The following is a 26,447-nucleotide window of genomic DNA, read 5'->3' on the forward strand; positions in this document are numbered from 1 at the left end:
GCTAATGACATTACAAAACAACAGCTGATTTGACATGATTATTGTTTGGAGCCCCACTAACCATTTCCCCCATTATTTATCTTAAAAATATTGTTTCAATGTCCAATCTTTTGGTGTTAAAGTACTACAAAGTCTCTCTCTGTTATAACAAACACTCAGACATTCCATTCTCTAAACTGCAAAGGCAAGAGAGAGAAAGTTTATGACCTGTCGTTAAGTCATACAACCAGCCCAACTCCCCCTCTTTCCTCCCTGGTGGGAGAGAGAGGGGGAGCTCTCTTTGATCCTCACACAGGAGGGCAAGTCATGACATAAATATCAATATTTTTCAATATACCTTCCTGTATTATTTTCCCCTAATCCTACCACTCATCTCCTAACATGAGTAAACTAATGGACAACACTTAGGCTTCTACTTCCAATTTATACATATACATTTGACGGACACAATCTATTTTACAATAGTTATCTTTTGTTTGTTTTTAATCCCATCCTTCAGATACCATCAACCCCTCCCATTTATCTCTGAAGCCCATCCAGTTAGATTTATTTTTTGCCCTATATTTTTAACTGTGCTGTGTCACAAAAGTTTTGAACCTATATACATTTTACAGACACGTTATATTTTACATTAGTTATCTTGTTGTATTTAATCCCACCCTTCAGCTCCACTCAACCACTCCCATCTCTTAACACCATCCATTTTTTTATTTCTATTTGCCATATATATTTCAACAGTGTTGTGATGTTTCACAAAAGTTCTCAACCTTTCTGTTCTATTCTATTGTAAATTAAAGATAAACGTTTTTGCTAAAAGTATTATTATATTATTTATTGATTGACTATGACATTTCAAATCACCCAGTAGTGCTATCAGCCGAGTTAGCTCCAGGTAAATGTTGCACTCTTCAATCGTTCCTGGACCTTTATTCAAAAACAAGCTACACAGTACCAAAACAAATAATCTGATGATTATGTCTCTTCGCAACAAAATCTGCAGAGCTGGGATGGTTGTATCCCCCATATATATGTACAGTGGGGCAAAAAAGTATTTAGTCTGCCACCAATTGTGCAAGTTCTCCCACTTAAAAAAATGAGAGAGGCCTGTAATTTTCATCATAGGTACACTTCAACTATGACAGACAAAATGAGGAGAAAAATCCAGAAAAACACATTGTATTATTTTTTATGAATTTATTTGCAAATTATGGTAGAAAAGTATTTGGTCAATAACAAATGTTTATCTCAATACTTTGTTATATACCCTTTGTTGGCAATGACAGAGGTCAAACATTTTCTGTATATATAAAACATTCTATTGATTGCAAGACTTTTGTGTAATAATTTAAGCAAAAAAATATAAGTTTTGAATCAACCAGTTTTGCGTATCAGTTCATAAACCATGTGCCAGGGAATCGGTACATCAAAAATCTTTTCCCAACTATTTTGCAATATATATGGCACAGCTGTCAATTTGTTGGTCCTAAAATGAAACTGGTAAACTTTTTTATTCATCACAATCTTCTTTAACCAATGTTGGTCTTTAATGCAGGGCCAACAGTCAAGTTCCTTTTTCCCAATTCCACTTGCCTTTTCCATTTTTGCGGTATAGCTGCAATTAGTTGGTTTTATTCTGGGTAGAGTAGACATTTCAATATATTTTTGTTAGCTGTATGTGTGATATAACTCCAACAGTCCTATTTATGATATCATTTACAAAGATTATAACTTTTTTTTAATCAATTAGTATATTTGAGTTCAACCACAATATTTGTTGTATTGTTAGTTCAGTCTTTTCTGGTGGATTAAACTGAAATTGCAAACAACTTTCTATGGCTTGTTTTAAAAATAGGGATATTTTGTAGATTATTTAATTTTAAAATAACTGAAAGTGAAAGGTTGTAATCTGAATAAGGGGGAAAAGCTATTCTTGAACATGGGGTGAGACATTCTTACTAATCTGCTAGAGAAACAGTTTGGATTAAATATAATTTTTGTATGACTGACACTTTTATTTAGAGGTGTAATGCTTTAATATTTAATCATTTCTGCCCTCCATATATATATATATATATATATATATATATATATATATATATATATATATATATATATATATATATATATATATATATATATATATATATATTCATTATATAAACAGTCCCGTTTAATTTTGCCGGGCTTGCCAATCCAAATTAAATAAAATATTTTTTGCTCATATAATTTTTTAAAAACAGGTCGCAAGGTGTAGGCAAGACCATAAGCAGATAGGTAAACTGGGACATGACTAAAGAGTTCATCAGGGTGATTTTTCCACAAAAAGACAGGAATTTTCCTTTCCATGGCAGCAAAATCCTATCTATTTTTGCTAACTTTCTATTAAAATGGACCGGATCTTTGTATTTACCACTTGCCACCTGCTTCAGTAATGATGAATTCAGACGTTCTTGTTGAGTATCTGATAATCTACCGTTTTTGTAGGTGTGGTTGAAACATGCTAATATTCGTCCTCTAAATATATCAAAAAAGTTTTGGTATACCTCCACTGGTATGGCATCTAACCCAGAGTTTTCCGGACTTAAATGCATTCATTGCATCAAGAAGTTCTTCCTCTGTAATTTGGCCTTCACATGAGTCTTGCTGTACAGCTGTTAATTTGACATTATTAATAGAAAAATAATCCATACAGTTATTTTTGGTTCGTGGAGATGTAGGAGACTGAAATGAAAACATGTGTTTAAAGTACTTTGCTTCCTCTTTCAAAATATTGTTTGGTGAATCATGGGTGACTCCATCATTTGTCACAAATTTCAGTAAATTATTTTTGGTAGATTCAAACATTATTTGGTGCATTATCCCCCATGTTTCATTCAGTTCTCTTTATTTTTTACAATATACTACACTTGAACTTTCTTGAATAAGTTCCTCCATTTCTTTTTGTTTTACCTCTAACTTGTTATGTTCCACTATGGTACAGTTTTTATTGCTATCTATCTGTACTATTAGTCCGTCCATTTGCTTTGTTAATATGGACTCTTTTGGCCTACATTGCTTTTGTTTTAGAGATGAGTACTGAGCTGCATGGCCTCGAAAGGCACATTTAAAAGTGTCTCGTACAATAAGAGGATCTGCTGTACCTATGTTATGTCGGTAAAAGTTCTTTACAAATTCTTAGGCTTTGATTACATTTCCAATATCCTCTCCCACGTGGAAATTCTGTAAGAGTAATATAATAATATATGCCAATTAGTTGATGGTCCAACCGCATTCTGTCCCCGTCAACACTTTTTAATAAATAAATAAAACTTTTGGTGCCAGCGAGAATGACATAAGAAAGTAATCAAGACATTAATATAAATTAATAAATGTTGTACTCATAAACTGTTCCATAAACAATGGCTGGTCATTTATATTAGTAATTTCTTTTGATAAGTGACAGAGATTATAGGACGATTGTCAGTTACACCGAGATAACAATGAAAAGCATTAGTTACGTATTAGATAAGTATACAATTCTCTATCATGCTTCATTGTCACTCATGCACACACACGTTCACAGTCTATCCTTTGCTCTCATAATCCACTCAACGTAATCTCTGTTGTGCAATATTAAAGTCAAAACACCACAACACAATGTAAATACAAGGGAAAAAATGCTTACACCATTCAACATTGTGTCATCAATTCTGTTTCTCTGTTTCTTTTCTTGTAGACCATCTGACTTCATTATTTTCCAAATCTGAAACCATGATCTCCAGATCTAAGCAGCATGTTGGTATAGAAAACCCTACTAAGTCAATCTGCTGTAGCCTGCGATTATTAATATTTCACAATTAATTATGTATACGTTATGAAGGTGTAATAATTCAATTACATTAATTCAATTCAACTCAATTTAATGCAATTCAATTCAACTTTATTAATCATACAGGGGGAAATTAAAAAAGGCAAGTCCGTTTTTCAAATATCAAACCGACACAAAACCCGCAACATAAAAAATACAGTAATACAGTAGTCACATTCCCCAATACAATACATCACCCCATACCATAAAAAAATACAAAACACAGAAATACACAATACAATAGGCTTACAGATTTAAATGTGTAGTGCAAATCTTCTGAAGTTCTATTGATGTGACAATGTTTTCATGCTTTTAAATGTTTTAAGGACCCTTATTTAATTAAGAGTTACTACAGATGTGGGGGCAACAGGTAGTCTAGTGGTTAGAGCGTGGGCCAGTAACCGAAAGATTGCTAGATCAAATCCCAGAGCTGACAAGATAAAAATGGGTTGTTCTGCCCCTGGAAAAGGCAGTTAACCCACTGTTCCTAGGCTGTCAGTGTAAATAAGAATTCGTTCTTAACTGACTTGCCTAGTTAAATAAAAATGTGTAAACTGTATGAATTCATTATCATCATGATCAGCTTTTAATTGCCAAACATAAGAAAATCATCACAACATTTACATTTCTAAAACCTTCAGACTGAAGATAACATGCTTTTGATTGCTAAGTCTGAAAACACCCAAACAAACAATGACATCACTAAAATCTAAATGATCCATTTTCTTATTTATATTCCCAGACTCATCCAAAATGTTTGATCTTTATCTGTATGTTTGTTTCTTCATCCTTTGCAATTGGAATTTGACCATATTTTAGATTATACTGTCACACCATGCCACCCTGTCCCCACTAGTCTCTCTAGACAGACATGTTCCCACAATGTTAACAATGCTAGTCCTGTCTGGGATTTCCGTGACTATGTCCCCACCAACCCCCCTCTCTTTGAAGGGGCAATCTGGGATTGGTACATCCAATTTGGGTGTAATGGTTGTCGTCGGGAGAAAGAGAGGACCAAGGTGCAGCATGGTATGTACATCATTGTAATTTAATAAAGAATGAATACTGAAACAAAAACAAAACACGACAAACGAACAGTCCTGAACGGTGCAACAAAACACAGAACAGAAAATAAACACCCACAACTCAAAAGTGAAACCAGGCTACCTAAGTTTGATTCTCAATCAGGGACAACAATTGACAGTTGCCTCTGATTGAGAACCATACCAGGCCGAACACAGAAAATCCCAAATTATAGAAAAACAACATAGACAACCCACCCAACTCACGCCCTGAACATACTAAAACAAAGACATAACAAAGGAACTAAGGTCAGAACGTGACATTAGGACTCTTAAAACAAATTACATTGATTATTGAAGAATATAACTTACACATGCCTCATGAGCTTAGTTCAACTGTCTTTCCCCAACTGAACACCAAATACTGTATATAAGCCTGTTTTACTCCATTGTAATTGTAAACAAACACTGTATGGCTTAAAAATATGGTGAAAACTATCCATTTCAGTTCTTGCATCCATAGCTCTGTTTGTTCATTTGAGATTGGTTAAATATCTCCAGCCCCATCCATTAGCCGTTTACCCCTACTTTGTTGTTGTTTGAATCGCAAATCAAACTCCGACAGCTGCCCAGCCTGACTTGAAATCCATCTATCCCTCTCAAAACCGTCCATTTATTTCACCTCCATATCTTTCCCTCTGTCCATCTCCACATGCTTACAAATATCTGTGCATTAGAATAGAGAATTAGCGGTCTAATATAAATGTGTTTACTAAGAAGCTGAAAATAAAACTGGGTCTTTTTCATTTAACCAGGCATGTCCTTTAAGAACAAAATCTTATTTACAATGAAGGCCTACCCCGGCCAAACTCTAACACCGGGTCAATTGTGCGACTCCCTATGGGACTCCCAATCACGGCCGGTTGTGATACAGCCTGGAATCAAACCAGGGTCTGTAGTGACACCTCTAGCACTGAGATGCAGTGCCTTAGACCGCTGAGCCACTCGGGAGCCCGAAACATTTCTCGGCTTCTTGTATAGAAATACAGTAGGTTGTACCTCTCTCTTAAGAGTAGAAAGCAGATCATTCAGTCGACATTCCTTCCGGTCCTAGACTGTGGCGACATCATCAACATGAATGCAGCTGCCACATCATTAAAACCGTTAAATGCAATTTACCACAGCGCAGTCTGTTCATTTATTCTTGAAATTCCTTCTGTCACTACAGATTTAGGTAAAACGGCTTTAAGTTTCCTCTCACCTCACTTATGGAACAATGTTCAGAATACCCTACAGTTGAGCACATTGGTGCCTTTCGGGCAATTCAGATTGTTGGTAGAGGAATATGGTTATTTTTTATAATTGTGGTTTTTGTATTTGCTTGGTCTTGTTATTAGGGGATCCCTTGGAAAATAAACCTTGGTCTCATAGGGACTCCCCTGCCTAAAAAAGGTTCAATTAAATTAAATCAAAACATGCCGTACTCTTTACCCTTTTTCGTCCTCCCTCTCTACCCCACATCCCCCATTCCCTCCTCTCCCCCCATTCCCTCTCTCACCTAACTCAGCCTTACGTAACCTCAGCCGCTGCCCCAGCGGCGCAATAACCAAAATTATAATGAAATCTGTATAAGTTCCTGTCGGGCTAAAGCCGTGGATTAAATCTCTTATGCAAACAGATTTTCGATGATTTTACATAACAGCTCGAGACAGGCAGAGGGGAAAGGGTCAGGACTGTGGACACAGTCACACACACACATACACATACCCTGGCCCACTGATATGCTATTATGCTCTTTAAGTTACAATGTTTTGTAACTTGTATACTATGGAGAAAATAGTTTATTCCTTTTGTTACATATGTATGTTAACAATATCCGTTGAGCTTATCACACTATACAGTATATTTTTTTATTTAACCTTTATTTAACCAGGAAGGCTAGTTGAGAACAAGTTCTCATTTACAGCTGCGACCTGGCCAAGATAAAGCATAGCAGTGTGACACAAACAACAACACAGAGTTACACATGGAATAAACAAGCATACAGTCAATAACACAATAGAAAAAAAAGAAAGTCTATATACAGGGTGTGCAAATGGCATGAGGAGGTAAGGCAATAAATAGGCCATAGTAGCGAAGTCATTACAATTTAGCAGATTAACACTGGAGTGATAGATGAGCAGATGATGATGTGCAAGTAGTGATACTGGTGTGCAAAAGAGCAGAATAGTAAATAAAAACAATATGGGAATGAGGTAGGTAGATTGGGTGGGCTATTTACAGATGGACTATATACAACTGCAGGGATAGGTTAGCTGCTCAGATAGCTGATGTTTAAAGTTAGTGAGGGAAATGTTAATCTCTAGCTTCAGCGATTTTTGCAATTCGTTCCAGTCACTTGCAGTAGAGAACTGGAAAGAGAGGCGGCCAAAAGCTTTGGGGATGGCCAGTGAGATATACCTGCTGGAGCGCGTGTTATGGTTGGGTGTTTTTATCGTGACCAGTGAGCTGAGGCGGAGCTTTACCTAGCATAGACTTATAGATGACCTGGAGCCAGTGGGTATGGCGACGGATACAGGTGTATGTAGCGAGGGCCAGCCGACTAGAGCATACAGGTCGTTTAGCATGACTGACCAGGTTTAGCAGCTCTTTCAGAGCATCTGCTATGTGGATTTGGGTGAAAGAGACGCTGGGGAGGCTTGGGCAGGTATATGCAGGGGGGGGGGGGGGGTAGTTGTCTGGGGTTGGGGTAGCCTGAAGGAAAGCATGGCCAGACGTAGAGAAATGCTTCTTGAAATGTTCGATTATCATGGATTTATCGGTGGTGACCGTGTTACCTAGCCTCAGGGCAGTGGCAGCTGGGAGGAGGTGCTCTTGTTTTCCATGGACTCTACAGTGTCCCAAAACTTTTTTGGAGCTAGAGCTACAGGATGCAAATTTCGGTTTGAAAAAGCTAGCCTTTGCTTTCCTGACTAACTGCGTGTATTGGTTCCTGACTTCCCTGAACAGTTGCATATCGCAGGGACTTTTCAATGCTATTGCAGTCCGCCACAGGATGTTTTTGTGCTGGTCAAGAGCAGTCAGGTCTGTAGTGAACCAAGGGCTACATCTGTTCTTAGTTCTACATTTTTTTGAAAGGGGCATGCTTCTTTAAGATGGTGAGGAAATTACTTTTAAAGAATGACCAGGCATCCTCCACTTATGGGATGAGGTCAATATCCATCCAGGATACCTGGGCCAGGTCGATTAGAAAGGCCTGCTCGCAGAAGTGTTTCAGGGAGCAATTGACAGTGATGAGGGGTGGCCGTTTGACCGCAGACCCATAGTGGATGCAGGCAATGGGGCAGTGATCGCTGAGATCCTGATTGAAAACAGCAGAGGTGTATTTGAAGTACAAGTTGGTCAGGATAATATCGATGAGGGTGCCCATGTTTACGAATTTAGGGTTGTACCTGGTGGGTTCCTTGATAATTTGTGTGAGATTGAGGGCATCTATCTTAGATTGTAGGACTGCTGGGGTGTTAAGCATATCCCAGTTTAGGCCACCTAACAGAATGAACTCTGAAGATTGATGAGGGACAATCAATTCACATATGGTGTTCAGGGCACAGCTGGGAGCTGAGGGGGGTCTATAACAGGCGGCAACAGTGAGAGACTTATTTCATATGATGTATATGGGTCTTTCTATAAATATTGGGGCCAATGTGTGACATTGGGATGGTAAAAAAAAGGATTTTCATGCAGTTCCACGTGTACTTAAAGGAATAGATAAAAGTGAATATATTCAAATTAGCCCATAACTCTACCTATACAACAACATAGGCCTAGGACTAAACATCCTTTAACTTTAAGCAGGGTTCATAAAGACATTGGCAAGTCAAATTCAAGGACATTCAGGGACTTTTTCAAGCACTTCATTGTAATTTTCAAGGACCGCAACGTTATAGAATTGAATAATTTATATAATTGTATATATAAAAGGCCTGCTCGGTCCTCCTTTTCCTGTAGTTCACAATCATCTCCCTTGTCTTGATCACATTGAGGGAAAGGTTGTTGTCCTTGCACCACACGGTCGGGTCTCTGACCTCCTCCCTATAGGCTGTCTCATCGTTGTCTGTGATCAGGCCTACCACTGTTGTGTCATCGGCAAACTTAATGATGGTGTTGGAGTCGTGCCTGGCCGTGCAGTCATGAGTGAACAGGGAGTACATGTGGGGACTGAGGACGCACCCTGAGGGGTCCCTGTGTTGAGGATCAGCATGGCGGATGTGTTGTTACCTACCCTGTTATGCAGGTGAATGAGGACCCAAAAGCGACTTGGCGAAAACAGAGTTTTTAATCCAGTAAAGTTACTTTACAAACAAAAGGCATAATACTACTCGTAATGACGAGAACAGACTGGAGACTTGATCAAGAACTGCAGGTTGCCTCGGGAAGGCACTTGAACGTAGCAGACTCAGACACCTGCTCACCACGCAGCATCTGAGGGAAACACGACACGACAGGGCAATACATAGACACAGCACGGTGAACAATAGACAAGGATCCGACAGGACAGGAACGGAAAACAAGGGAAGAAATAGGGACTCTAATCAGGGGAAAAGATAAGGAACAGGTGTGGGAAGACTAAATGATGATTAGGGGAATAGGAACAGCTGGGAGCAGGAACGGAACGATAGAGAGAGGAGAGAGAGGGAGGGGGAGAGAGAGGGATAGAAAAAGGGAACGAACCTAATAAGACCAGCAGGGGGAAACGAACAGAAGGGAAAGCATAATGACAAGACAATCTAAGACAAAACATGACAGTACCCCCCACTCACCGAGCGCCTCCTGGCGCACTCGAGGAGGAATCCTGGCGGCAACGGAGGAAATCATCAATAAGTGAACGGTCCAGCACGTCCCGAGACGGAACCCAACTCCTCTCCTCAGGACCGTAACCCTCCCAATCCACTAAGTATTGGTGACCCCGTCCCCGAGAACGCATGTCCATGATCTTACGTACCTTGTAAATAGGTGCGCTCTCGACAAGGACGGGAGGGGGAGGGAAGACGAACGGGGTGCGAAGAAAGGGCTTGACACAGGAGACATGGAAGACAGGATGGACGCGACGAAGATGTCGCGGAAGAAGCAGTCGCACAGCGACAGGATTGACGACCTGGGAGACACGGAACGGACCAATGAACCGCGGAGTCAACTTACGAGAAGCTGTCGTAAGAGGAAGGTTGCGAGTGGAAAGCCACACTCTCTGGCCGCAACAATACCTTGGACTCTTAATCCTGCGTTTATTGGCGGCTCTCACAGTCTGTGCCCTGTAACGGCAAAGTGCAGACCTCACCCTCCTCCAGGTGCGCTCACAACGTTGGACAAACGCTTGAGCGGAGGGAACGCTGGACTCGGCAAGCTGGGATGAGAACAGAGGAGGCTGGTAACCCAGACTACTCTGAAACGGAGATAACCCGGTAGCAGATGAAGGAAGCGAGTTGTGAGCGTATTCTGCCCAGGGGAGCTGTTCTGCCCAAGACGCAGGGTTTCTGAAAGAAAGGCTGCGTAGTATGCGACCAATCGTCTGATTGGCCCTCTCTGCTTGACCGTTAGACTGGGGATGAAACCCGGAAGAGAGACTGACGGACGCACCAATCAAACGACAGAACTCCCTCCAAAACTGTGACGTGAATTGCGGGCCTCTGTCTGAAACGGCGTCTAACGGGAGGCCATGAATTCTGAACACATTCTCGATGATGATTTGTGCCGTCTCCTTAGCGGAAGGAAGTTTAGCGAGGGAATGAAATGTGCCGCCTTAGAGAACCTATCGACAACCGTAAGAATCACAGTCTTCCCCGCAGACAAAGGCAGACCGGTAATGAAGTCTAGGGCGATGTGAGACCATGGTCGAGAAGGAATGGGGAGCGGTCTGAGACGACCGGCAGGAGGAGAGTTACCCGACTTAGTCTGCGCGCAGTCCGAACAAGCAGCCACGAAACGGCGCGTGTCACGCTCCTGAGTCGGCCACCAAAAGCGCTGGCGAATAGACGCAAGAGTGCCTCGAACACCGGGATGACCAGCTAACTTGGCAGAGTGAGCCCACTGAAGAACAGCCAGACGAGTGGAAACAGGAACGAAAAGGAGGTTACTAGGACAAGCGCGCGGCGACGCAGTGTGCGTGAGTGCTTGCTTAACCTGTCTTTCAATTCCCCAGACTGTCAACCCGACAACACGCCCATAAGGAAGAATCCCTCGGGATCAGTAGAAGCCACAGAAGAACTAAACAGACGGGATAAGGCATCAGGCTTGGTGTTTTTGCTACCCGGACGGTAAGAAATCACAAACTCGAAACGAGCGAAAAACAACGCACAACGAGCTTGACGGGCATTAAGTCGTTTGGCAGAACGGATGTACTCAAGGTTCTTATGGTCTGTCCAAACGACAAAAGGAACGGTCGCCCCCTCCAACCACTGTCGCCATTCGCCTAGGGCTAAGCGGATGGCGAGCAGTTCACGGTTACCCACATCATAGTTGCGCTCAGATGGCGACAGGCGATGAGAAAAATAAGCGCAAGGATGAACCTTATCGTCAGACTGGAAGCGCTGGGATAGAATGGCTCCCACGCCTACCTCTGAAGCGTCAACCTCGACAATGAATTGTCTAGTGACGTCAGGAGTAACGAGGATAGGAGCGGACGTAAACGTTCTTTTAGAAGATCAAAAGCTCCCTGGGCGGAACCGGACCACTTAAAACACGTCTTGACAGAAGTAAGAGCTGTGAGAGGGGCAGCAACTTGACCGAAATTACGAATGAAACGCCGATAGAAATTAGCGAAACCTAAAAAGCGCTGCAACTCGACACGTGACCTTGGAACGGGCCAATCACTGACAGCTTGGACCTTAGCGGAATCCATCTGAATGCCTTCAGCGGAAATAACGGAACCGAGAAAAGTAACGGAGGAGACATGAAAAGAGCACTTCTCAGCCTTTACGTAGAGACAATTCTCTAAAAGGCGCTGTAGAACACGTCGAACGTGCTGAACATGAATCTCGAGTGACGGTGAAAAAATCAGGATATCGTCAAGATAGACAAAAACAAAGATGTTCAGCATGTCTCTCAGAACATCATTAACTAATGCCTGAAAAACAGCTGGCGCATTGGCGAGACCAAACGGCAGAACCCGGTACTCAAAATGCCCTAACGGAGTGTTAAACGCCGTTTTCCACTCGTCCCCCTCTCTGATGCGCACGAGATGGTAAGCGTTACGAAGGTCCAACTTAGTAAAGCACCTGGCTCCCTGCAGAATCTCGAAGGCTGATGACATAAGGGGAAGCGGATAACGATTCTTAACCGTTATGTCATTCAGCCCTCGATAATCCACGCAGGGGCGCAGAGTACCGTCCTTCTTCTTAACAAAAAGAACCCCGCCCCGGCCGGAGAGGAAGAAGGCACTATGGTACCGGCGTCAAGAGACACAGATAAATAATCCTCGAGAGCCTTACGTTCGGGAGCCGACAGAGAGTATAGTCTACCCCGAGGAGGAGTGGTCCCCGGAAGGAGATCAATACTACAATCATACGACCGGTGAGGAGGAAGGGAGTTGGCTCGGGACCGACTGAAGACCGTGCGCAGATCATGATATTCCTCCGGCACTCCTGTCAAATCGCCAGGTTCCTCCTGAGAAGTGGGGACAGAAGAAATGGGAGGGATGGCAGACATTAAACACTTCACATGACAAGAAACGTTCCAGGATAGGATAGAATTACTAGACCAATTAATAGAAGGATTATGACATACTAGCCAGGGATGACCCAAAACAACAGGTGTAAAAGGTGAACGAAAAATCAAAAAAGAAATAGTCTCACTGTGGTTACCAGATACTGTGAGAGTTAAAGGTAGTGTCTCAAATCTGATACTGGGAAGATGACTACCATCTAAGGCAAACATGGGCGTATGCTTGTCTAACTGTCTGAAAGGAATGTCATGTTTCCGAGCCCATGCTTCGTCCATGAAACAACCCTCAGCCCCAGAGTCAATCAAGGCACTGCATGTAGCACCCGAACCGGTCCAGCGTAGATGGACCGACATAGTAGTACAGGATCTAGATGAAGAGACCTGAGTAGTAGCGCTCACCAGTAGCCCTCCGCTTACTGATGAGCTCTGGCCTTTTACTGGACATGAATTGACAAAATGTCCATCAAATCCGCAATAGAGGCACAGGCGGTTGGTGATCCTCCGTTCCCTCTCCTTGGTCGAGATGCGAATACCTCCCAGCTGCATGGGCTCAGTCTCTGAGCCAGAGGAGGGAGATGGTTGCGATGCGGAGCAGGGAAACACCGTTGACGCGAGCTCTCTTCCACGAGCTTGGTGACGAAGATCTACCCGTCGTTCTATGCGGATGGCGAGAGCAATCAAAGAGTCCACACTGGAAGGAACCTCCCGAGAGAGAATCTCATCTTTGACCACTGCGTGGAGTCCCTCCAGAAAACGAGCGAGCAGCGCCGGCTCGTTCCAGTCACTACATTTACATTTACATTTAGGTCATTTAGCAGACGCTCTTATCCAGAGCGACTTACAAAGAGGCAGCAAGAGTGCGAAACTCTATAGAGTAATCCGTTATGGATCGATCACCTTGGCATAGGGAAGCCAGGGCCCTAGAAGCCTCCCTACCAAAAACTGAACGGTCAAAAACCCGAATCATCTCCTCTTTAAAGTTCTGGTAATTGTTAGAACAATCAGCCCTTGCCTCCCAGATAGCTGTGCCCCACTCTCGAGCCCGGCCAGTAAGGAGTGAAATGACGTAAGCAACCCGAGCTCTCTCGCTAGAGTATGTGTTGGGTTGGAGAGAGAACACAATATCACACTGGGTGAGAAAGGAGCGGCACTCCGTGGGCTGCCCGGAGTAGCAAGGTGGGTTATTAACCCTAGGTTCCGGAGGCTCGGCAGGCCAGGAAGTAACAGGTGGCACGAGACGAAGACTCTGGAACTGTCCAGAGAGGTCGGAAACCTGAGCGGCCAGGTTCTCCACGGCATGGCGAGCAGCAGACAATTCCTGCTCGTGTCTGCCGAGCATGGCTCCTTGGATCTCGACGGCAGTGTTACGAGCATCTGTAGTCGCTGGGTCCATTCCTTGGTCGGATCCTTCTGTTATGCAGGTGAATGAGGACCCAAAAGCGACTTGGCGAAAACAGAGTTTTTAATCCAGTAAAGTTACTTTACAAACAAAAGGCATAATACTACTCGTAATGACGAGAACAGACTGGAGACTTGATCAAGAACTGCAGGTTGCCTCGGGAAGGCACTTGAACGTAGCAGACTCAGACACCTGCTCACCACGCAGCATCTGAGGGAAACACGACACGACAGGGCAATACATAGACACAGCACGGTGAACAATAGACAAGGATCCGACAGGACAGGAACGGAAAACAAGGGAAGAAATAGGGACTCTAATCAGGGGAAAAGATAAGGAACAGGTGTGGGAAGACTAAATGATGATTAGGGGAATAGGAACAGCTGGGAGCAGGAACGGAACGATAGAGAGAGGAGAGAGAGGGAGGGGGAGAGAGAGGGATAGAAAAAGGGAACGAACCTAATAAGACCAGCAGGGGGAAACGAACAGAAGGGAAAGCATAATGACAAGACAATCTAAGACAAAACATGACATACCCTTTCCATCTGGGGGCAGTCCATCAGGAAGTCCAGTTGCAGAGGGAGCTGTTTATTCCCAGGGTCCTTAACTTAGTGATTAGCTTTGAGGGCATTATGGTGTTGAACGCTGAGCTGTAGTCAATGAATAGCATTCTCACATAGGTGTTCCTTTGTCCAGGTGTGAAAGGGCAGTGTGGAGTGCAATAGAGATTGCATCATCTGTGGATCTGTTGGGGCGGTATGCAAATTGGAGTGGGTCTAGGGTCTTTGGGATAATGGTGTTGATGTGAGCCAAGACCAGCCTTTCAAAGTACTTCATGGCTACAGACGTGACAGCTATGGGTCAGTAGTCATTTAGTCATGTTACCTTAGTGTTCTTGGGCGCAGGGACTATGGTGGTCTGCTTGAAACATGTTGGTATAACAGACTCAGACAGGGAGAGGTTGAATGTTAGTGAAGACACTTGCCAGATGGTCAGCACATTCTCGGAGTACATGTCCTGTTAATCCGTCTGGCCCTGTGGCCTTGTGAATGTTGACCTGTTTTACAGTCTTACTTGGGTGTGGAGAGCGTCAATACATAGTCGTCCGGAACAGCTAATTCTCTCACGCGTGTTTCAGTGTTACTTACCTCGAATCGAGCATATACGTTTTTTAGCTCGTCTGGAAGGCTTGTATCACTGGACAGCTCTCGGCTGTGCTTCCCTTTGTAGTCTGTAATAGTTTGCAAGTCCTGCCAGATTTGACGAGTATCGGAGCTGGTTTAGTACGATTCGATCTTAGTCCTGTGTTGACGCTTTGCTTAACGAAATGTTAAGACGTTACACTGCATTTCTGAGCGGTCTATACAAAACACTGTCCAACAGTTAGATTCTGGATTCTTACAGGGTTCAAGTTCAATGTCTAATTTAACTGATTAATGCTTAATTTATGATATAATAACAACTTACACTGCCATAAATGCAAGAACAGAAAAGTAATGTTTTAAGTTACACGATTTTGGACAAATCCCTCAAGACACCGACCATGTCCATGATAAAGCGTTAAACAGGTTTTAAATCAACTCATCAATTGTATTGAATATAGCTATGATCCCCCTTATATCTTCATGGAATGACATGAAAATTTTTTGGCAGATTATTATCAGTGACTTATCAACAGTTGTAACACGTTGTCCAGTGTAGGAAATCCTCACTGTTACCCTAGTTTATAAAAATATCCATATCAGTTGTAATCATTTACCGGTTTTGAATCTGATACTTCCGGTTCTTAATCCATGTAGGTTACCTATAACAATAATAGAACGGATAAAAAAAGTGGTGAAAAAGTGAAACGTTTTCAATATATACAATTGTGCAGAATATACCGTACATCATTTTACGTTGCTCTCTTGCTCTGTGTCTCACTTCTATGAAGTCGACATACAGTCTGTGTTACTCATTTTGTGTATTTGTCGCTACAAGTTGATTTTCTAAATCCAATCCTCAAATACCCTTTCCATTGATGCCTCTGTAAACATGGGTAGGATTACACAAAGTCTGAGGCACAACTCCACTTTACGGATGCACATTAAACATGATAATCGAACAAGCAACAACAGCACCCTATGATAAAATAATGGGTATCGAGAGCATTGAGGTAATCATTGAGCTAAACCAACGTTTAGATAGTGATATGAATTAAAGAAAACTTTGCAAATAGTGCAGATTTTTATGAATGCATAAGAGCAAATGAGAACAAGTAATTGTATCCACAGTTGTATCGAATATGTGTGCACCCCTATACTTGTATTATGTTCCTCTGTCACGCCCTGACCTTAGTGAGACATTTTATTTCTCTGTTTGGTTAGGTCAGGGTGTGATGTGGAGTGGGCATTCTATGTTTTGTTTTCTATGTTTCTTTATTTCTATGTTTTGGCCGGGTATGGTTCTCAATCAGGAACAGCTGTCTATCGTTGTCTCTGATTGGGAATCATACTTAGGTAGCCCCTTTTCCTTCCGTTCAGTGTGGGTAGTTGTCTCTGTTAGGGGTACTGTAGCCCTTGTAAGCTTCACGTCGTTTTTGTTATTTCTTGTTATGTTGAAGACATTTGAACAAATAAAAGAAAATGTACGCTTACCACGCTGCACCTTGGTCTCATTCCGACATCCTCCTCCGCCAGTCTATGTATACAGCCACCTTATGAATATTTGTTGAATGATAATGATATCATTAAAATGTCACCACCCCCCTAATTTATGAATTATGTGTTGTAGTGCAAACTTATGCTTGAAAATGAATAAAAAATATATAAATGGTATCTAATGTAAATCAATTGTATTTATACATATGTTTTACTGTGTGTTTAATTTTGTGACATAGGGGCAGAGTTTACTAATGGGACTACCGATTCGATCATCCATGACCAGCCTTCCAAAACCTCCCCCATCCCACTCCTGTCACTCATATACCCCTCCATCCTAAATGCAACTTCAGACACACCACACCTTCTCACCATCCTCACAGAATTCAAGAGTGTCGGTCAGTCAGACAGAGAGGCAGGGCAGACTGCTGAAAGGGGGAGTGGACACATATAGAGCAGAGGGGAAAAGAGGAGAAGAGAGAAAGAGGGCTATCCACTCATCTCCGACAGTAGGGATATTGATGCACATACTTGAGTGAAGAGGAAAATAAAACGGTAAGTGAATATACACCATTCTGTTTTGTTTACAAAATAGCAACATTTGCAGATAAAAAACATGATGATGATGATAATGCCTGCATTCATTTACTGTGTGACAGTCATAGATGCTGTATGTGGATTAAAAAGCCTACAATGGAAATGGAAAGGAAATTACAATGGATTTTCACCATGCATATAGTTTTAGTATCAATACATATGTTTTATTGAAAAACAACACACACTCTTGTCCAGAGTGACTTGCTAGGGTTAAGCGCCTTGCTCATGGGCATATCGACAGATTTTCACCTAGTCGGCTCGGTGATTCGAACCAGCAACCTTACGGTTTTACTGGCCCAACACTGTTGACCGCTAGGCTACCTGCCGCTATACTGTTAGGTTACCTGACACACACACACACACACACACACACACACACACACACACACACACACACACACACACACACACACACACACACACACACACACACACACACACACACACACACACACACACACACACACACACACACACACACACACACACACACACACACACACACACACACACTTTGTACAAAGTACAAAACTTGCCTTTCGTAAACTAACACTCACACTTGACTCCCCTCTCCCCCCCCCACTAGCACTGAATTTGCTGATAGCTACTTTACTGAGGAAAAATGTTCTTACTATAAACGAGACATGTGGTTGTCGCACCTAGCTATCTTAAGATGAATGCACTAACTGTAAGTCGCTCTGGATAAGAGCGTCTGCTAAATAACTCAAATGTATATGTGAAGTACAAACACTCAAAGTACAAACATATACTTTAAATATTAACACGTATAAATATTAAATCCTGTCGATCACAAAAACAGACTAGTCAGTGCAGACTAATCCTGTCCCCCCCCAATGATGCCAAATACAGAAGAGTAGAGTACAATAAAGTAAAATACATTTAATTAAAGAACGACAAGGGACCTTTGCTAATCTTTGACTGTTTCCCTATCTAACAGACATGAGTTTAGGAGCAGCATGTGTCTTCCTGAGGGGAGGGAAGCATATTGTAAGTTTTACAAACATTTTATTTTAAAATATGCTGTATGTGTGGAAGTGCTGGCAAACTAATATGATATATTGAGTGGATTGTGAAAAAAAAAATATTATAGAGAGAGACATATTTATGTTTATTTATTTTCCCCTTTGTACTTTTTGCACATCGTTACAACACTGTATATAGACATAACATGACATTTGAAATGTCTCCATTCCTTTGTAACTTTTGTGAGTGTAATGTTTACTGTTCATGTGTTATTGTTTATTTAACCTTTGTTTATTATCTTGCTATCTATCTTGCTTTGCCAATATATCCCATTGAATTGAATTGAAGTGAGAGAGAGTGAGAGAAAGATGAGAAAGATGAGCATTATCTCTCTACCTGCTAGCAGCGTTGGGGAAGCTACTTTGAAAATATAGTTTACCAAGCTACCAATTTATTCACACTGGAAGAAGTTAAGCTACACTAAAGCTACCCTTAAGAAAATGTAGTTTACTTAACTAAAGTTACTTTGATAAAGTCATTCATTACATTTATTTAAAGAACAACACACATACACACACAAAAGCTTAAGGATAATTTTAGTATAGTATAGTATAACTTCTTCTAATGTGAATAGACTACAATTTGCAAGACAGATCCCTTTCACAGCCATATGCTACCAAAATGTGTAATATAGCATATTTAACATAAAAACACATTTTCAAGTGACAATTAGGTAGGTCTGATGGTGAAAAAGAAAATAATTTATTGCCTACATCACCTATTTTTGCAAAAAAATGTAGTTCATGTAGTTAGCAACACCACTACATGGCAAAAGAGTAATTAACCAATGAAAAAAACTACCTAGATTTGAATTTAGTTCAACTACCACCAAGCTACTGCAAATAATGTAGTTAAATTACTAGCTGAACTGCCTGCTAGATGGGCATTATCTTCATATATGGGTAGCTGCCATGCACATGCACTCTAACCTCTCTAAATATCTGGGCATAATCTCATTTCGGTTTGTGTCATTTTAAATCAAAATGTTGGGTGCAATAGGGAAAGTGTGAGAGCGCACGTGTGTGTGTGCGGGTGTGTGTGTGTGTGTGTGTGTGTGTGTGTGTGTGTGTGTGTGTGTGTGTGTGTGTGTGTGTGTGTGTGTGTGTGTGTGTGTGTGTGTGTGTGTGTGTGTGTGTGTGTGTGTGTGTGTGTGTGTGTGTGTGTGTGTGTGTGTGTGTGAGAGAGAGAGAGAGAGTAGAAAAAATATTAGGTGTTGTGTTATAGAGAAATATTTGCATTATCATGTATCAATTGAAAAGCACACTTTATGGTAATATGTACTTACTGTACCATCTCTCTAAGCAGACATTCTATCAAATCCGACATAGATTTACTCTGTTAAATACTGTTTGCAGGACAGAGAGCTGGCCGATGACGAAATTGAAGGTAAAAGAAAATTGTGTCAGCGTCATCTCACTCTTTCCATTTGTCCTCCATTCCATTTGGTCAATGTAACAGGGTTTCTAAGTTATATTAGTAACTTTTTACAACCAATTTCTAAATAATGCTCAATGTTGGTTGATTTCTGATCAAATGGAAAATACTTTTTTATAAGATTATCCTTACAGTAAATTTCAAATGTCCATCTACCAATCATGTTTCATTTATCATGTATCTTGAAGAAAACTCAAAAACAGTCTTCATTCCATCATAGATGTACCCTCTGAAGCAAATGAAAATACAGAGAAAGAAATGTTCCAACTTCCCCAAGAGGTTTGCCAACTCTTGGTCTCTCGAAGTATCTTTAAAGACTGATAAGTTGTTCCTACTGTCTCTCAGAGCTGCGCGAGGCGTTTGCTGAGTTCGACAAGGACAAGGATGGGCTGATCAGCTGCAAGGACCTGGGCAACCTGATGAGGACAATGGGCTACATGCCCACTGAGATGGAGCTGATCGAGCTGAGCCAGAACATCAACATGAACCGTGAGTCATTAGACAATTCTCTGTTGAAAATTCAAGAAACTTTCCCAGGTTCTAGAAAATTCCCAGGTTTGTCAGAAATCCCAGTTGCAGGAATGAGGAGGGAATAAGCAGGGAGGGAACTCTCCAACTGGGGATCCTCCAACCAGGACTTCAGAATAACCCGGGAACTTTGGGAAAGTTGCATGAATTTTGCAACCCTAGAATTAATTCAGATAAATATACAATACTGAAGAGGACCACAGTACCAGAATAGCAGTCATAACTAGAGCAAATTAAGGTTAGTGGAACTCTCATTATAATTGATTTAATCTCTTTCAATTTCCTAGTTGGTGGGAGAGTAGACTTTGAGGACTTTGTTGAGCTGATGGCCCCAAAGCTGCTGGCTGAGACTGCTGGGATGATCGGCGTGAAAGAACTGAAGGACGCTTTCAAAGAGGTGAGAGAGAGAAGTCTTCCAAGTTCCCTGAATAACCCATATGAAATGGTCAGGGAATTGTGCAAAGACAACCAACATGATACCCTAACAAACAAAACACTTTCCTGCTGCTCTCCCTATTCAACCATATCCAGTGGTGTACGGTACTTAAGTAAGTCATTTTTTGGGGGTTATCTGTACTTTACTTTGCTATTTCTATTTTTGACAACTTTTACTCCACTACATTCCTAAAAGAATCAATGGACTTTTTACTCCATATATTTTCCCTGACACCCAAAAGTACACGTTACATTTCTAATGTTTAGCAGGACAGGAAAGTTGTCAAATTCAGACACCTATCAAGAGAACATTCCTGGTCATCCCTACTGCCTTTGATCTGGTGGACTCACTAAACACACATGCTTTGTTTGTAAATTATTGCCTAACTATTGGAGTGTACAACTGGCTTGCCGTAATAAATAAAAACAAGGAAATTGTGCTGTCTGATACTTTTAGACTTTTACTCAAGTAATATTTTACTGTGTGACTTTCACTTTTACTGGAGTGTCACGCTGGCATAAAGGATCCGGAGGCAGACGCAGGAATGCGTAATAGTTTTTTTTATTAAACCCAAATTACGGCGTGCTGTGTAAAGGCACTGGGACGAAGACCAAACAAACACTTTACAAAAACACAGGGTTGAAACCCAAACAAAAGAGCGAAGAGTACCTCAAATAAATAACACATGCGCACAATGATCATCACACGGGACGAGACCCGTAACCATCTGCGCAATCCACAAGGGCACGAAAGCCCAGGTACTCACACGCACCAATGGATATTGTAACAATAATCGACAAGACCATGGAAATCAAAGGGCACATATATACCAATACTAATCAGTGGGAATAGGGGCAGGTGTGCGTGATGAAAGTTCCGGAGGGATCCGTGACATTGAGTCATTTTGTGTAAACACCAGGCGTAGACTAACAGTGAAATGCTTACTAACAGAAAAAGATTAAAACATCTCAAATAAAAATAGAAACAGTTACACGAGGAATAAATGCATAGTGAATAACGAATAACAATAAACGAGTCCAGTGTGCGTGCATAGAGTCAGTGCAAGATAGTTAGTTCAATATCACCATATCAAGACCATAATCCTACTCAGAACCACTTTTTTTCTAGTTTTGTTATGATTTTGTATGATGGTAAGACTTTGTACATTCATACCATTGTCTTAATCAGGGTTTGGATCAATATTGTTTCAATTAGTCTGACTCTTTCATTGGAATTGTACTCTTCGCTACCCTCCGTTTAATCATATTATCTAGCTGGTTGATTATGGAAACTCAAACCCTTGCCCCCTCTCTGGTTAGTTTGACGCGGACGGAGACGGAGAGATCACAACAGAGGAGTTACGAAACGCCATGACCAAGCTGATGGGGGAGCACATGTCTCGAAGAGAGATTGACTCTGTGGTACGAGAGGCTGACAACAACGGTGACGGGACAGTAGACTTTGAAGGTAAGGAGAATTGGCACTGGTCATCTAAACAACAACAAATAACATAGTCAGACGCTACAATACTCTAGACACAAACGGCAGTAACACAGACGTCAACAATGGCAGCATAGACAAAACAAGATAGATGACAAAAAAACACAGCACCAATACACATTGACATTGTTGTTGTTGACCATTGAATTCTACTGTGGGGAATGAGGAGCTATTTGGAGAATATAAGTGATACAGATGTATGTATTAATGAATGAACTGTATTTATGTTTTGTACTGTATGTTTTGTATAGTATCTTACATTCTCTTTTTTTTTCTCCCACAGAGTTTGTTAGAATGATGTCACGCCAGTGAGGAGGACTTCTTGGAAAAATGATTATTTCTCACACACACACGTTTGTATTACTATCCTTGTGTGGATCAAACAATTGATTCCCATTAAAATCCTATTTTCCCTAACCCCTAACCCTAAACCTAAAATAGCCTTTTTCCTTGTTGGGACTGGCAAAATGTCCCCAAAACAAAACCAAACAAACACACACACACACACACACACACACACACACACACACACACACACACACACACACACACACACACACACACACACACACACACACACACACACACACACACACACACACACACACACACACACACACACACACACACACACACAGGGCTGCAATTGATACACAGCCACACATTAATATGCAATTTGAAAAATTATATTAATACAATTATTTTATTAACACACGCAATACAATAACAATATATAATACAACAATTAATAACATGACCACAAATTATAAATGCTTTTTTCAAGCACATACATTGTTTTATGTAATTTGTATATATATATGGGAAATTATGCAATTCTATTTGTCTAGCTTGTTATTTGTTTAGTTTTTGAAGGTATTCTACAATAAATTATTCGGAAAAAAATACTTTGGTTATGTTTACCCTATGTCAAAGGAGCATTAACATACAATTCTGAATCCAATTTCGGTTGAACAATCACCCGTTATCAATGTCCATGTATATGATATTTGGCAGACATGATAAAATATATGTATCTTTACACTAATGAGGCATTCACATGGTCATCAGATGTGGGAAACTTCCCAATAAGGAGGTCATAAGTCCAACATGTTTGCAATCAAGTGCTTTTTTAAATTTGTATTTATTTTACCTTTATTTAGCTTAACTAGGCAAGTCAGTTAAGAACAAATTCTTATTTGCAATGATGGCCTAGGAACAGTGGGTTAACTGCCTGTTCAGGGGCAGAATGACAGATTTGTACCTTGTCAGCTTGGGGATTTGAACTTGCAACCTTCCGGTTACTAGTCCAATGCTCTAACCAATAGGCCACCCTGCCGCCTTTTAAGTCAGACCAATTGTTCAACCAATACGATTTTAGCTAGCTAGACAATAAAGTTATCCAGCTTGCTTATCATTGACAATATGGTCAAACTAGCTACATTGTTCACATTTACATATTTGTAATTGTCAAAAACTAATTTGTGGTAATCTTTTAGTTGATAAAGTGAAAAGCCAGTGGTGAAACGTCACAACTTGGTTAATTAACCATTTCTCTGAGTTTCCCACTTGTAATTACGATCAGGAGAGTCATTCAAGTGAAATTTCCCAGTCGGAACTACGGACTTCAGATAACTCTAATAGCATGTGAACACCCCATAAATCCAGACCCCTTATAGCGACGGTTAGAGGCAACTCAGTGTGAAATAAGAGTGACACCATCAATTTATGAATGGAGTCAGACAGGATTAACCCCTGTAAATAAACAACATGTCCACTAATCTGCATTTCTTTGAAAATCATCAGAATCTCTGTAATCTGTGTAATGGAAGTTTGGTAGAGAACAGATGGTGGAGAAAGAAAGATGGAGTGCTGAAAGCTGGGGAGTGGAGTTACTTAACATAGCTGTCTGAAAGTGGCTTCATGAGATAAGGGGAAAAAGTTAATGTAAAAGAGTGGAGAAAGGGGGAGAAAGGCAGATATGAAGGAAGGAAGATATGAAATAATTACACATACATAGCTATTCAATGCTATACTTATACACATAGTTAATCAGTCTAAATAAAAATGCTTGTAACTGGTATTGACAGATCATCAATAGGTCTTCATATTCCAACAATCACACTAAGAATTAATTTATCCAACTACTATTGACCCAACATTACCATCATCGCGATTCTATTATTTGAGTGCTGACCCTTACGTTGATTTACATAATCGTAGAGCAAAGACTTCAAAGAAACTATACATTTTGGTATAAAAAATATTTTTATGATGAGTAATGATATGACGATGAGTTTGCATAACGGAACACGTGGGTACTATGGGTGTTTGGCTTGGGCAATGAAAAAGATAAGTCATTGTGATTACAGAGCTCCTCTCATGCTATAGTCACAAAATGATGACATCGTGAGTCAATTGGTCACAACATCGGATTTGGAGCTATTAAAAGCCGAAACACGGAACGTTTTCTTGAGCCAAAAAAATCTGGCAGAGGAAAAAGTGCACTCTGAGTCCCTCCTTAAATTAAGAAGCTCTAACTTTGATTAAATTCTCACCCCCTCTTTTGGGGGGGGGGGGGGGGGGATTTGTATGTTAATCTGACCAGTAGCGTTCTAGTGTAGTGGAAGTGGGTTACATAATTTTCTACTTGGTCTTTGCACATTTGTTCGACTCATTAGACTCGGAAGCCAAATATTTTTGAACAAGAAACATAGTGCAGCACACTGACAGTGCTGACGTGGACATTGTGTGAGACTCCGATATGGCACACTATTCCCTACGTATGCACTACTTTTGACCAGTTGTGCACTACATTGGGAATAGGGTGCTGTTTTGGATGCCATCTTTTCTACAGAGGCCATGTAGTGTAAGATGCGTGACAGACTGGGCAGGTTATCAGACCGGGTTGACATCTGGGGCGCGATGGCTTAGAGCACCAATTAACAAAAGTGATGTGACACCCTCGCAGAACACCGTTTCCAGATCTAATAATTTATTTGCAATTCTGTCAAACAGGCAATCTAGAAAATAAATACAGCTGTGTCGAAAGTGCATGCACCATAGGCCTCGTACTACAGTGTCAAATTGTGGATTCATACTGAGGTAGAAAATAATACACTTCTGTGATTTTAGTGAGCTTTGAAAAGGGATGCACTCCTACAGCTGCGTCAGAATGTTGTTGCGCAGATTTTTGTCACATTGTTGGGATGGATCCCTAGGAGTCCCTTGCAGGTGCACTATAACATATTATAACATGATATTAAATAAGTTATTCCACTATACTTACTTAATTGTAAAGTTTCATGATATCAACATTTGCATGAGAGCGAGCGAGAGACAGAGAGAGAAATTTACATTTCAACTGGCATTTTTTGGCGCATTTTAAAGTCAAAAAGTTGATTTTCCCGTGTTTGATATATATTTCTACAATATGAGGTTGGAATAATAAAGGGAAATTGTGAAAATTATAATAACGCCCTTTGAAAGAGCTGTTTGAAAAGACCGCCTGAAATTTCAGCCTGTTTTGGTGGGATGGAGTTTTGGCCTGTCTGGTGATAACACATTGGCCCTTTAAGAATGAAATATCAAGCAATTACACAGCCAGATGACAAAGTCCATAATCCAAGTCCCCGATATAAAAAAAACAACACAATCATAATACTGAACAAAATGTGGGATTAATCATTTAGGGGGGAGGGGGAGATAAAAGAAAATGCTGAAATGCTGATGGCGTGAGCCCTCTAACATCCAGGGCAGGCTTCACTTTCATTAATCCAAATTAATCTTTCTTTCTCTTGCTCGCACTCTCTCTCTCTCTCTCTCTCTCTCTCTCTCTCTCTCTCTCTCTCTCTCTCTCTCTCTCTCTCTCTCTCTCTCTCTCTCTCATCCCAAATGGCATCGTATTCCTTATATAGTGCATTTCTATAATGCACTACCATTGGGGGATAGATTTTCTTTCTGCTCCCTGGTAATTCCAACATGCCCGGATGCAACCCTGGCTACAGTAGTTTATAGTGAGTCCATCCATGACAGTATTAACCCTTGCGCTCTTAGGGTCTAATCTCCTGTATCCCTGAAGCCTCTTTCTCTTTCCCTCTCTCCCTTTCCGTGTGTCCGGATTGAATTCCCTTTAAATGATTCCATTTCCTGTTAATACTTCTGAGAACGGATCATCTGAGTTTTTATTTTATTTTTTACATATGACCATCCGTTCAGGGGTGTGAATACTTACACTACCGTTCAAAAGTTTGGGGTCACTTAGAAATGTCCTTGTTTTCCATGAAAA

General features: G+C 41.0%; 1 protein-coding gene across 1 annotated transcript; it reads left to right on the forward strand.

Annotated features, from left to right (window-relative positions):
* Nucleotides 1-16,976: 16,976 nt before the first annotated feature.
* Nucleotides 16,977-26,034, forward strand: cabp5a (calcium binding protein 5a). Its single transcript, XM_046369395.1, has 7 exons — nucleotides 16,977-17,178; nucleotides 18,179-18,228; nucleotides 19,620-19,650; nucleotides 20,044-20,187; nucleotides 20,514-20,623; nucleotides 21,982-22,129; nucleotides 22,446-26,034. The coding sequence occupies exons 2-7, from the start codon at nucleotides 18,181-18,183 to the stop codon at nucleotides 22,472-22,474; spliced, it is 510 nt and encodes a 169-aa protein (XP_046225351.1). The 5' UTR covers nucleotides 16,977-17,178; nucleotides 18,179-18,180; the 3' UTR covers nucleotides 22,475-26,034.
* The last annotated feature ends 413 nt before the right edge of the window (nucleotides 26,035-26,447 follow it).

Source organism: Oncorhynchus gorbuscha, linkage group LG11 (assembly GCF_021184085.1).
Source record: "Oncorhynchus gorbuscha isolate QuinsamMale2020 ecotype Even-year linkage group LG11, OgorEven_v1.0, whole genome shotgun sequence".
Taxonomy (NCBI): Eukaryota; Metazoa; Chordata; class Actinopteri; order Salmoniformes; family Salmonidae; genus Oncorhynchus; species Oncorhynchus gorbuscha.

Bases quoted from the DNA above. Each gene is read 5' to 3' on its own strand.
- cabp5a (XM_046369395.1), top strand. From the start codon at position 18,181: ATGAGTTTAGGAGCAGCATGTGTCTTCCTGAGGGGAGGGAAGCATATT. The intron at 18,229-19,619 runs GTAAGTTTTACA...TACTGTTTGCAG, and splicing joins TGAGGGGAGGGAAGCATATT to GACAGAGAGCTGGCCGATGA. The intron at 19,651-20,043 runs GTAAAAGAAAAT...ACTGTCTCTCAG, and splicing joins GGCCGATGACGAAATTGAAG to AGCTGCGCGAGGCGTTTGCT.